The sequence below is a fragment of the Amblyomma americanum genome, chromosome 2 (assembly GCF_052857255.1).
Source record: "Amblyomma americanum isolate KBUSLIRL-KWMA chromosome 2, ASM5285725v1, whole genome shotgun sequence".
Taxonomy (NCBI): Eukaryota; Metazoa; Arthropoda; class Arachnida; order Ixodida; family Ixodidae; genus Amblyomma; species Amblyomma americanum.
In genome coordinates this window covers 84265250-84278456 of record NC_135498.1, presented here as the reverse complement: position 1 = coordinate 84278456, position 13207 = coordinate 84265250, and the positions used below count along the sequence as shown (strand labels likewise).

Sequence of the window (13207 nt, the reverse complement as noted above, 5' to 3'; positions counted from 1 at the left end):
AGGTGGGGGTCAACCCGAATAAAAGAAGAGTTTTAATACCATGGGCGCAGGGTTTATATATTCTCTCAGGGTGCCGTGAGTGGAAGGCTTGGTTTTTAGTTGTAGGGCAGTAGTCATTGGAAGGACGGCAGGGGTTGATAGCTAAATACTACAGCTGTAGTAGACATCTATGAGGACGGTTACACCAGCCCCTTCATTGCACGCCGATAGGCTGGGGTGGGATTAAAATAAGATGAAGGAGTGGTGATGTTAGAGGATCTTCAAGTCGTGTATGTACACTGAACTCTCGTTCCGAGTATACAGGGCAATTAAGCGGCCACCATTCAGTCTGCGGAATGACGCTTTCAACTTCTTTCTTTTGTTAAAGTTCGTGCGTCGCACAGTAGTAATCACCGTACAAAGCTGCTAACTGCGAAGGTAACAGCTTGAAATGCTTTTATACAATATATAGAAAGACTGAGACGCGCCAGGTGATTGATAATGAATGGAGTTTTGCTTCAGCAGGGACAAAGTGGGACAGAAACACATTGAAATCAATTTCCCGTGGGCTATACTGAACGACCTAATCAATTAAAGAAGCATTTTATGTCCGGTAACTATAACGACAATCTTAATTATTGAGGGAGAATTAACAATACTTAATTCTGCAAATATGTCAATATGTTACCGGTTACAGTTCTACCAGAGTAGGACATTAGAAATCTTTGAGCTTCGGCTTGCAACCATGCATCCGTAACTGCGTTTTTTATTTCAAAAAACTTCCTTGCAGTGACGCCATACATTTTAATCAGTAATAACACGCAGCTGCGAAGGTACGAACATCATAAATAATATCAAAGCCTTATATTTAAAGCATTTCTTGTTGCATATCTGGTGTCGAGGCAGCGACAATAATGCTTGTTAAAAAAGACGATCGGTTGATAAGGGATGGGGCGAGCTTGGGGCTGCCGTTTCGAAGGACATACGTTGTGGTAGCACGACCAGTTGCTTACGGGAATGCGATAGAGGAACAGGCGATTCAGGTGGTCTATATGTGGTAGAGGACGATCATTTATAAATCAACTCAATCAGCCAAGGGATTCCGTTGTAATAGGGCTATGCGTTGTCGTAGCACGACCAGTGGTCGGCAGGTATGCGCTCGATGGCTCAGATGATGTACGCGGTCCATATGTGCTAAGTGGAAATCAGTTCTCAAGAGATGGTATGAGCTTGGGGTGAGCTGTTGGTGACAGGGCCATGCGTGGTGCTAGCAGGACCAGTACTTATAGGGTATGAGCTGGATGGCTCAGGTGTTTTAGGCGGGCCATATGTAGTAGTTGGACCATCAGTTATCAACGGATGGTATGAGCTTGTGTGCTGCCTTGTGTGCGATACGGCCATGCATCGCGGTAGCGCGATCAGCGGGTGGAGGGTGGAGGGTGTGGGCTGTATGGATCAAGTGTTGTAGGCGCTTCATATGTGATAGGTATACCATTATTTATCAAGTGGTGGTGTGAGGCAGGGGGCTGGCTTGTCGTGATAGCGTGCTGGTAGCACGACAAGCGGTTGGCCGGTGAGCGCTGGATTACTGAACTGCTGCAGGCGGACTATGTGTACTAGGTGACCAATCAGTTGACAAAGGGTCGTATGAGCTTGGAGGATTCTCTGTCTTGATAGACTCATGCGCAGAGGTAGCACGACCAGTTGTTTATGGCAATGCGGTGGATTGGTCAGGTGTGGTAGGTCGTCCATATGTGGTAGGTGGACCACCAGTTGTCAATGGATTTTCCGAGCTTGGGTGCTGCCTTGTCGTGATGGCACCGTATGTAGTAGTAGCACGACCAGTGGTTGGCGGGTATGCGCTGGATGACTCAGGTGCAGTAGGTAGTCCATACGTGGTACGTGGACGATCAGTTGTCAACGCATGATATGTACTTAGGTGCCGCCTTGCCGTGATAGGGCCGTATATGCTGGTAGCACGTCGAATGGTTGGCGGGTGTGCGCTGAATGGCACAGGAGTTGTAGACGGTCCATATGTGGTAGGTGGACCACCAGTTGTCAACGGATTGTACGAGCTTGGTTGCTGCCTTGTGGTGATAGCGCCGTATGTTGTAGTAGCACGACCAGGGGTTGGCGGGTATGCGCTGGATGACTCAGGTGTAGTAGGCAGTCCATACGTGGTATGTGGACTATCTGTTGTGAGCGCATATGTACTTAGATGCTCCATTGTCGTGACAGCGTCGTAAATGCTAGTAGGAGGACGAGTGGCCGCCGGGTATGGGCTGGATAGGTGAGTTGTAAGCGGTCCGTATGTAGAAGGTGGACCATCAGTTGTCAATGGATGGTACCTTGTCGTGATAGCATATGCGGTGGTAGTACGACCAGTGGTTGGCGTATATACGTTGGAAGGCTGAGGTGTTGTAGGCGGTCCGTATGTGGAAGGTGGAGCATCGGTTGTCAACCCATGGTACGATCTTGTGGGCTGCCTTGTCGTGATAGGTAGCACATATGTTGTATCAGCACGACCAGTAGTTGACGGATATGCGCTGGAAAGCTGAAGTGTTGTAGGCGGTCCATAAGTGGTAGGTGGAGCATGAGTTGTCCGCGGATGATGCGACATTGGGGGTTGCCTGGTCGTGATAGGTACACATGTGGTATCAGCCCGACCAGTGGTCGCCAGATATGTGCTAGAAGGCGGAGACGTTGCAGGCGGCACATATGTGACAGGTGGAGCATTAGTTGTCAACGGACGGTATGAGCTTGGTGGCTGCCTTGTTGTGATAGGAGCATGTGTGGTAGTAGCATGGCCAGTGGTCGTCGGATATATGCTGGAAGGTGGAGTTGTTGCAGGCGATCCATATGTGGCAGGTGGAGCATCAGTTGTCAACGAATGGGACGTGATTGGGGGCTGACCCCTCGTGTTAGGGCTATATGTTGTAGTAGCACGACCAATGGTTGCCGGATTTCCACTGGATGATTCAGGCAGGTACGTGCTTGTTGGCGAGGGATTTTCCAGCTCGGTTCTTTTCTTGATTTCGGTGGCGAAGTCGTTCAGGTGTGTGGTTGCGGCTAATATTGCTTCGTCGATCTTAGCCAGCGTTTTCAGGTCTCTACCTCTTGTGCAGACACCCTTGTAACATTTTCCTCGTTTTACACCTGGAACCTGCGAATAAAATGGTCATTTTGAAAAATATTTTAATAGTTTTGTGCACTTCTCCTCTTGTGTGACATTATTTGCAGAATCACTCATCAAATTTCCTAATTCTGTAAACGAATGCGGCAAGAGTGTAAACATTATTTTATATTATGTTCATTTTTTAAACAGGAAAACATAAAGAAGAGATATTTGCTTGTGAATGTAACAGAAGAAGTAATATTTAGCCTCAGTTTGATGGGAGAAGTTGTTGCTTTTGGTGTAGGCATGGGACGTTCTGTGAATCCTAAAATGAACTTTTATTGCTAAAACATTGTTTGTCCACCGAAGTGCTCTGCTCCTTTTTGTACATTTCCACTCATTTATTGCTGAATTGTTTGAGCAAAATTGATTTATGAAATGCACACCTAAGCCTCTTTTTCTGCGGTAATGATTGTAGGGTTTGCGAGCGCTTTTAGGATTCCTTAGGGTATTGCGTTACTAATATGGCCTGTATCTTTCACGCCACATTCGACCGCGTTTCTCATCAGTTGACTTACTGTCTAATTAAAAAAGATACAATTTCACCGTTTTAGTACTGACACCCACAAAAGGCAAATGAGTAAATATCTGAAGAGAATCATCACCATAGTCAGCTTCACTACGCCCACTGCAGGACGAAGGCCGCACACATGTCGCTGCAATTACCACTGTACTTTGTCAGCTGCAGTCAGCGTTATCCTGGAAACTTCATAATCTCATCCGCCCATATAACTTTCTACCGCCCCCTGCTACGTAGTCCGCTCTTGAAATACACTGCGTTATCCTTAAGGTCCAACGATTACCTGGCCTTCGCATTACATGCCCTGGCCAGCTTATTTCTTCCTCTTGATTTCAGCTAGGATATCATTAACCCCCGTTTGTTTCCTCATCCACTCTGGCCGCTTACAGTCTCTTAACGTTACACCTGTTATTCTTCTTTCCATAGCTCGCTGCGTTTTTCTTAACTTAAACTGAACCGTTTTCTTCAGCCTCCACGTTTCTGCCCCATAGGTGAGTACCGCTAAGGTATAGCTGCTATATTCTTTCTCTCGAGGGATACTGGTAAACTCTAATGTTTTTTTTTGTTTTCTTGAACAATAATAAAGGAGAGGTTGGTGCGTCATAGAGGCTCCGGCTACTCCTTTTCACCAAACCATAGAAACCATTTGGTCCGACGATATACAGTTCAACATAGCACGAACACAGACAGCCATTCATGACCTCAGAGAATCCGCCATATGAGTTCTACCCCATTCTTATTCTTCTAGTTTTTTCCCTCTCATGATCTGAATAAGCGCTAAGTATCGGCCGTAAGTTGAAGACAATAAAGGACAATATCTCTCCTTTATCTCTGAGAGACAACAGTACCTCGTATTCTTTCAATGGTACGTTGTAGACGTCAAGAACATTTAAAAGGGTCGCAAACTCAGCGATTTCATTCCGAAACTGCGCTTTGCGCACAAAATTTCGTAAAACCTGGTTATTCGCTAGCCACTTGCTTGACATGATTGAAAAGAGGAAAAAACACGCAGGATACTGGTAAACTGTTGCAATCAGAGTGAGAGCTCCTCAGAAAGCAAAATAAAGAGAGGCGAGTCAAAAAAGAGCATCGCAGCAGTGAAGATGACCTACTGATGCAGTTGAGCGAGCAGGAGTTAGACTACTGCAACAAAGATTTGCGGAAGATATTCGTCAGCATAGAAGTAACGTTGTGGTAATGCTAAAAAGAGCGTTACACTTAAATAAACATATAGACAGATCAACACTTGCCTCTCTGCATTTTCACATTGTTCACCATAGAAGATGCTAGGTTTTCTACGTGAGCATGAATTTCCGTTCTGCAATAAATTATCTACGTACAAAGCAATATACCCTTGTTTCATATTCTAGAAAGCGTAAGATTTTGACGGATAGGCAGAAATAAACATGACAGAAATCTGAATAGCGACTCTCGTCCCCAGGCCCATTCCCTGCAAGTTATTGGTGGTCATTCTGCAAGAAAGTTTATGAATTTATTGAACTGCCTTGTAAAAAATATGCGAGGTCATTTTAAAACATTGGTACAGACTACATTAAATCTGCATTATTGTGTTCTCAAGGCAATTTTAACACGACAGCATTAAGGAGCTCGTGTCGCAGAAAAGCCAGTGTCGTCGGCGTCGGCCGTGAGCGAAAAATCTCCCCGTGAGCGGAAAATCGTCCTCCTCGCACTCCTCCTCCTCCACGCAATGTACGCCACTGGCCCAAAAGAAGGTGGCGCGCGACGGCAGCGCCTCCTAGTGTTCCTGTATATTCTCCCGTATATGCTCTCTGCGGGAGCATATACACGAACACTAGCGCCTCCCGCTCGTCTCGTTCGGGCGCACTGGACCGTGCGGGCACGCAGGAATCACACGGTCAGCGGCGAACAACGCAGCGCACATCCAAAGCGCGTTCACCACGAAGCCTGCGGCTTGCTGCCCGTTCGTTCGGCGCGGAAGCTATGCTGGCGTTATTGGCATCGGGTATGTCAAGAAGGATGTGCCGACGAACTACGATTGACATTTGAGTCCCGCGCGTTTCGGCAAGGCGCCTGGCAGCGCTTCTACGTGGTTTGCCGCTCCGCGCGTCCGTTTCACTGTACGTAGCAGAACGATTTGTCTAACGGGCAAGGCGTCGCGCTGAACGGGCGATTGCGTTCCGTGGACTCCGTGGCAGTGCTGCAACACGCTTTCGCTTTCCACTTTTAAAGGTGAATCTTAAGCGTCCTCCAATTTTTTCCTCGTTCTTTGTGGTCTTTGTTAGAGATGAAAGAATGTAGTTTTTGACACCGGTTAGTGTAAAAACTTTGACACCACAGTTGAATGAACCTAAAATTCTAGCATGTATAAAGCCAAAGATGAAAGCTACACTCTAGCTAAACTAAACCCTACAAAAACTTACCTTGCATCGGCTGCCATCCGGCTCATGCATTTTACGGTCTTGTGAATCGGGCGAAATGTAGGAGCATTCCTTCCATTTTTCAAGCCTCTCCTTAAAAAGAAAAAATGACAAAAGGACAGCTATTTCAAGACTTAATTATGTATACACAACCAAAAAAAAAACTTTTGCGCTATTAAAAACGTGCTAGGCTCGATACCTGTATTTTAAACCATTTAGGTGGATTGGAACTATCCTTCATCTCACAGCGTTCTCAATGGCAACATTTTGTTATGTTTCGCTGAGAGTGCACAAGAGAGAGAACAGTAAAATTGCACTAGAGGCTCGCAAACATTCTCCACTGCCTGAGAGCCAGATCTGTACCAGCAGGTCATGGGAGCAGATCATCTAACCTTCTATAACGTTCTGTAACCTTGCCTCATGCTAAGGCTGTGGGCGAAACATATCAGATTAAAGCAGGCTTGTAATAGGATCATGCTGATGTGCAGCAGACTCTCGGTATATTCGAACACCGATACATGACGAAGGCAAGATACGTTAGCGCTGCTGTCGTCGGCTAGGTACGACTGAGGGCAGAAGTTTGGGTGACACCTGAGGCTGAGTGAATATTCGAAATACGGGAATATCCACTCGAATACCCATGTTTTCCATTCGCGCAACGAGTCGAATAATGCATATCGAAAAATATTCTCAGCTAATCGAAAATGATGCTAAGCGTCAGAATAGTTTATGAAAAAGATACTCAAACTTTAGATCGAGAAAAGCGTAGTTTTTTGAACGGCTATTTAAGGCGAAAGCTCACTCCGACCTCGCACAGCGTGCTGCCACGACTATTCAACGCGTTCAGCGCAGCGCCGCGGTTCATTCGTGTGGCAGATTTTATATGGCTCTAACATAATCAAGAAATTCGATAATTGGCGACCGGAAAAGGTTCAGCCAGGCCCAGAAAACCCTGCCTTCTTGCCTGATATCAGAGGTCATGGCTCATAAGTCTTGGCAGTCTCATCAACTGGCGCTAGTTTTTCGCCGTCATCGTCAGTACACAAGGTAATTTTTCGAAGCGCATGACACGGAGGTCACCGAGTTAATATACTGATTTTGTGTGGCATGCCTTATAGGTGAGATCACAGTTGCCTTTTACTACAGCTACAGCTTGAGGGAAAGGTTGAGTTTGGCTAGCTGGTATATGTTCACTGTAAAACAGCGCAAAAAAACGTGGGGCCAGAGAAATGAAGAAACGGGACAAGCGGTGACATGCAACTGAAACCTTTATTCGCTAAAACCTTCCTAAATATAGAGGAACACTCAAAGGCATGAATAGTTATTATACAAATAAACTATGTCAGCACAATATCAAAGGAACAAAAACCACCCAGACATGCACGCTGCCTGCAAGCATTCTCAATGAAAGGAATCTCGCTGGCGCTTAGAAAAAGCGATGCTCTGCTGATGCACTTTTGGTCCTTTGGCATATGGAAAGCCTCAGCCATTTTCCGCGTTGTATGATTCTTTTAGGTGTAAAGTACACGTGCCTGCTGAAACAATGCTGTGCGCTTCTTTTACATCACCTCACACCCTAGACAATGCTTCACCTGATAAGATAGGCCATTTTCATTCTTTAAGCTGTTCATACGTTCTTGTAAGCGCTTGTTCAGTGAAGGGTGTGGCGCCTCTCGCAGCGATAACTTATTTCCCTGCAGCAGAGGTGTAGTGTATACATTCAAGCCGGCACGAATTTGGTCCACGGAGCTTGACAGGACTATGGAAGCAATTCCTGCCAATTTTTGTTGATATCTTTTTGCAATTTTACTGCCTATCATATAGAAGAAATAAACAATTTCGTGACTGCTAAACTGGGAGTATAATGTATAGATCTTTTCAGCCAACATTATTCAAAGCTGTGACTTTGGTGGTAACAATCGCGTTTCTCAGGTTTGTTTCATTTTATGCTTATCTGTAATTTTCACACTTACCAGAGCGAGGAACGTACGTGAAGTGTAGGGAAAAAAGCACTACCAGTATATTGAGACCCAGAATTCACAGCTGAAAAATCTCAGTCGAAGTTAAAATAGTGCACTTGTGGAAACATCTTGTTCTCACAATAGCTATATTTAATTCATTGCTTTTTGTTTGCTCGTATGCGCTTCGTTTTCTGCACAGGTATCCGCTCTTTTACTGAAAAGTGATATTCCGCGTATTTGGAAGAATTATATATGCTTCCTTCAGTGCCTATTACTTGCACTAGGTCTTGGAGTACTAGAGTGGTACTAAGTATCAGCTAAAATATCACCAACGCACTTGAAACTATTCTTCCACAGCATTCTTTCGCACCACATATAAACATCCAATCATTTATTTTGCTATCAGCTTTCTTTCTTGAACGCTATGATCAAACTTAACTACGAAACATAGTTGAGTGAAATCGTCAATGTGTTTGCAGTGACTTCGGGGCCGCCGCGGTGGCTGAGTGGTTATGGTGCTTGGCTGCTGGCCCGAAAGACGCGGGTTCGATCCCGGCCGCGGCGGTCGAATTTCGGTGGAGGCGAATTTCTAGAGGCCCGTGTGCGATATGATGTCAGTGCACGTTAAAGAACCCCTGGTGGTCGAAATTTACGGAGCCCTTCACTACGGCGTCTCTCATAGCCTGAGTCGCATTGGGACGTTAAACCCCCATGAACCATGTTTGCAATGATTTCCTCTATAAGTTTAGCAACTACCTTCGTAGTAATCATACCTCGCATCATCAAGACGCATGGCCAGTAAGCGCCTATCTGCACTATTTTTGCCTCGCACTTCTTTACCTGTTCATCCCTTGCCTTATCATGCAGTTCATGTGCTCTGTCATAGCGCCCCTTCTATTTCTTCCTGTCCAGCAGTCCTATTCACTTTCCAAATTTTAATATCTGCTGTGTATTTCACGTAGCATTTTGTTACACTGTCTGAAACACTTACCCTGATGCCTGAACGGTGATCGTCTCGCCCTTTGTCCTTGCGTCTGCCCAGCCTTCCGGAACCTAGAATGCACAGTGAATTTTTGCACCGTATTCATAGCATGCTAATCTGCATTGCTTAACGCGCTTCAATTTAGGGTTTTCACAGCTGCTGTCAATCCGTTTTCCACAACAGCTGTCAACAGCTCCTATGATGGGCGATTCAATTATATCCTATTCGCGTATTGGATCGGAAGCACTTGTTGTCGTCAAGGCGCTTACTTATTTTTTTTAGTTTCATTCTCATGGAACGAAATTTCAGGTTGATTATATTTGTAGGAATACCAAGAAATGGTAAATTGTTACTGTGCACTATAACTGTGCTTTGCATCGGGGACACGCTACAAAGAAAATAAAAATGTTGAAACTGCCATACACAAAACTTTCTGGTTAAAGACCCTATCGTTCTGGCTCCGGCAACGTCAGTGATAGCTGCCGAGAGTTGGTTATTTGCGTACTTGAGTAAAATCATCCACAAGCAGATAAATTCGGCTCGGGAAATCTATCTGACCCGGCAAGAAACTGAGCCATTTAGTGTTTTACAGCGAAGTCGTATACCTTTACCGTCCAAGGAAATTTACGTGTCGTCATAAACAATTTCATGTCGTGGTAAGCAAAAAACGCCAGGCTAAAAATTGTACGCAAACAGCACATCTCCTTTGAAATATGGCATACAGCATACAGCTCAATACTAGTTTAGAGAAAAAACAAAAAAAAGAAAAAAGAAGGAAGAAAAACCACAAAACAAGCACCAAAACCACGTGATGGATGATAAGCTGCGTTTGAACAATGGGAGCACTGTCCGGTGCGTTCCGGTAAACATTAGGTTTGTAGCTGCTTCGAAAGGGGTCAACGTCATTCGAAGCCCTCGTGGGAAGTGCTGACCGCAAAATCTATGATAACGGCGCCTGCAAACAATGCGAAACACGTTCCTTCTCCCCGCGTGTGTTTCCCGGTAATGGTTACGGTTGCGTAAGCTACTCCGAGTGGAAAAGTACCCAACAGCATACAAATCACTTAGTGACGTCTCCACGCTGTCATATATAAGAGGGAGACTTATAAGTGCAACTTATAAGTATATCTCACTTGACTCTGGTTTCAGAATTTGGAGAGCCACGTGTGTGAATTTTCAAGTGACGTCGCAATGGGTAATTGGGTGTCGTTTTACAGCTTCGCTGTCCAACCACCTTCGCAGCGTGGACTGGTGCCACAAATGTTTTTGGTTATTTTCAGCAAGAAATGCCAGTCCTTAGGCCGTCAGGCCGGCTGGAGACATTAAAGCAGGAGAAGAAATTCTCAGTTGCGGGTTTTTTCGCAACGACCTGCCAAGTTTTGACATTACCGGTCAGGCTTCATTCGACAAAGAGGGCAATTTAAACCACCTCAGTTCACTGCAAATATTCTGCCCGAGTCTATATACGTCGCCTGTTGGAAAAGAATGTTTTATACCCCTGTTAAACGGCATTCCTCGAAGGCCTTTCCTGCAAATGCATATCTTTTCACCAAAAGAGCGGAAGCTCAAAGGAGCCGCGACGCAGCTACACGGTGCAGCCCAAAGGTGGAACTGCCGTTGAGGCTTCGCACCCGGTGCTGCGCAAGAGGCGGCTGAAATGGGTGTCTTAAAATTAAAGAGGGGTATTCTGTTCATTCTTTAGGCTGAGACAATTATTTATTTTAATTGCTTTTTTAAAAGAACTAGAATATATGCGCTCATCAGCAACAGCAGATTTTGTGTATTGCCTTGGCCACCAGGCGCACTCGGTGTTGCTGCAACAATTTTTGCTGTCTTGAAATCTGGGCATAAAATATAAACACCCGTAAAAAAGCCAAGCCATACACACCTTTTGTATTTTTTTAAAGATGTTTTCAGACGTTGTTAACTTCAACTAATGTTTTTTAATTGCTTTTACTTTTTGACGTTGCACGCCATTGCGATCGCAGGTTCACGAAGGCCGCGCCTTTGGGCTACAAAGGTCTCGGACGGGCGCCTTCGCCTTCAAGGCCCTTAGCGGCAAAGACACAACATTTGTGCCGTGTAGGTGCACTCCTTACGCCTTTGAATATAGAAACCCGATTCTCAAAGACTTTTGAGGTGACCGTGTGACAGGGGTATTAGAGCTAAACGACGACGGCCGTGATGCTGTTTGCGACGTCGGCCAGGGCACCCACCCAGATTCTTGTTAAAAAAAATGAGCGTAATCAACATTAGAAAAACGTTATATGGATCTCTGTAGTGTTTCTCAAGTTACGATATAGCCGGGAGATTTTTAAAGAGCCAACCGGTCATAGTGCCCTAATAATTCACCTATATTACCTTTGAACACTGTGCGAGTGATCTAAGCCGCTTCTCTAACGCCTCGGCCTAGAAACAAATCATGCTGCAAAAAACTGCCTGAAGTTCTGGAAGGTCGTTCCAACGCAAGCTCTTTTCTTTCTATTCCTAAAACAAAATATGCCGATATAGTACTTCATTGTTAACAAGAATTTATATTTCAAGAGGCTTGCAATGTGAAGGAGTCGAAGATAACGCCATGATATTATGACGACAGACTAAAGCGATGAACGGCATATCTGTGCGCTGACACTGAACTTGTACTCCAGTCTTGTATTCTTCAAAGCACAGGAAATTGGGAGAAATATAGCTTAGACAACTTGTAAAAAAAAGTGCCTTGCTTCTGCAAGCTGCCACTACCTACAATCATTATATTATAAAAAAGAAAAGCTAAAATTCACTATCTACTGCACGAATTTTCATAATGTCATTAGGAAAGTACCATTGTTTACAGTCATAAGAAGCAGTCATACTTTCGTTGTGCCATAAATTGTTTCACAGTCCGGAAAATATTTCGAGACAAATTTAATTTACTCAAAACTGGTGCTTGCATTAAAATCCCAGTTTATTGCCACTAGCGAAACATCAAGCATGGCGAAGCCTGATCACATTAACGGTCTAAGAGAGAACAGAGTGGATCTGCTTCTCGAAGTCGCTACATGATACCATTCTTTCTGACATCTTTTTCTCATTAAAGAATTAAGGTTTCTGCTCATTTCTTTTATTCAAGGCTGAATAAAATCTCAGCTTTACTATAAAAAGAAAAAGTCGTAAGCTGCCATCGTAAGCTAGAATTTGTATAGAACGTTAGTTCAGGTTTTCCACATCAAGAACAAAGGATGCGCTTACTCACAGAAGGAACAAAGCCTCACATGCTGGACTGTCTTTCGCAGTGCAAATAGTCAGGGAGAGAATTTAGCAATAGTTTAACCTTTACATAAACACTTTCTCTGACAACGGTAATTTCCCATGTAGAAAACTCTTTTTTTTTTCAGATTCACGTTAACATATTTCCCGCAGGTGATATTCTTATAAATCTCTTTTTAGTAGAGAATGCTTCACCATTTGTCTTTCGTTGCGGATATGCCTAGTTTAATACACGTAGTGCTTCCCAGACGCGGCCAATTCTTCTTCAATGCTTTTCTGTTTCACATGCACTCTTTGCTACTTCAAGTGCCTTGTTACCAGGTTGTACAAGCGCCCCAGTCTAATCGCGGCGACGAGTAGGTAACAGCTGTAAGACAACCGCAGAGAAAACATTACCTCTTCTGGCGTTAACCAAGGCAACGAAAAGGCTTGCCAAAACGAGAGTCACCAAAGAGAGGCGCATTTCCAACCAGCTGCGCTGAAGGGGGACAGCATCCAACAATCACTTAGGAGAGAGAACAGCGGTTGGGGGCATATAAGTGGCTTGCTCACTGTGAGCAATGCATATTTGCTAAAGCCAGCATCAGCGTGTTGACAATTATGACAATGGAATCGATAGCAGCAGTAAAGGTAGTTGTCGCCGACTGTGCGTGATAGCTCTTTCTAGGCGATAACAAAAAATCTGTGGAAGTTTGCCGGTAGATTTGGCGGCAGCAATGCGGCGTTCAGTCCAAAAAAAGATGAGATAGCAGTCGAGCACTTAATAACACATTGCCTTCTGTTGCTTATACGCCGCATGTTCAATGCGGTTTCCGCGCAAGAGCGGCAGAGTCATTCCTCTGATAAGTTCGAAAACAACTATATTGGTCACATTTCCTGCACGGAATAATATGTTGGGGATTTCCTGTGTCATCCTGGATATTTATGGCAACACTGCTTTACTAA

The 13207-nt window shown here is 44.7% G+C and overlaps 1 protein-coding gene across 1 annotated transcript; it reads right to left on the bottom strand.

Moving 5' to 3' along the window:
• Nucleotides 1-1409: 1409 nt before the first annotated feature.
• LOC144121538 (uncharacterized) lies at nt 1410-12818 on the bottom strand. Its single transcript, XM_077654799.1, has 4 exons — nt 12659-12818; nt 9026-9087; nt 6077-6166; nt 1410-3142 (listed from the first exon to the last, which is right to left on the bottom strand). The coding sequence occupies exons 1-4, from the start codon at nt 12723-12725 to the stop codon at nt 1688-1690; spliced, it is 1674 nt and encodes a 557-aa protein (XP_077510925.1). The 5' UTR covers nt 12726-12818; the 3' UTR covers nt 1410-1687.
• Nucleotides 12819-13207: the final 389 nt, after the last annotated feature.

Excerpts from the sequence above, each read along its gene's own strand:
- LOC144121538 (XM_077654799.1), bottom strand. The coding sequence starts at position 12,725 with ATGCGCCTCTCTTTGGTGACTCTCGTTTTGGCAAGCCTTTTCGTTGCC. Across the intron at positions 9,088-12,658 it reads CTTGGTTAACGCCAGAAGAG|GTTCCGGAAGGCTGGGCAGA; the intron begins GTAATGTTTTCT and ends TGTGCATTCTAG. Across the intron at positions 3,143-6,076 it reads CGGATGGCAGCCGATGCAAG|GTTCCAGGTGTAAAACGAGG; the intron begins GTAAGTTTTTGT and ends TTTTATTCGCAG.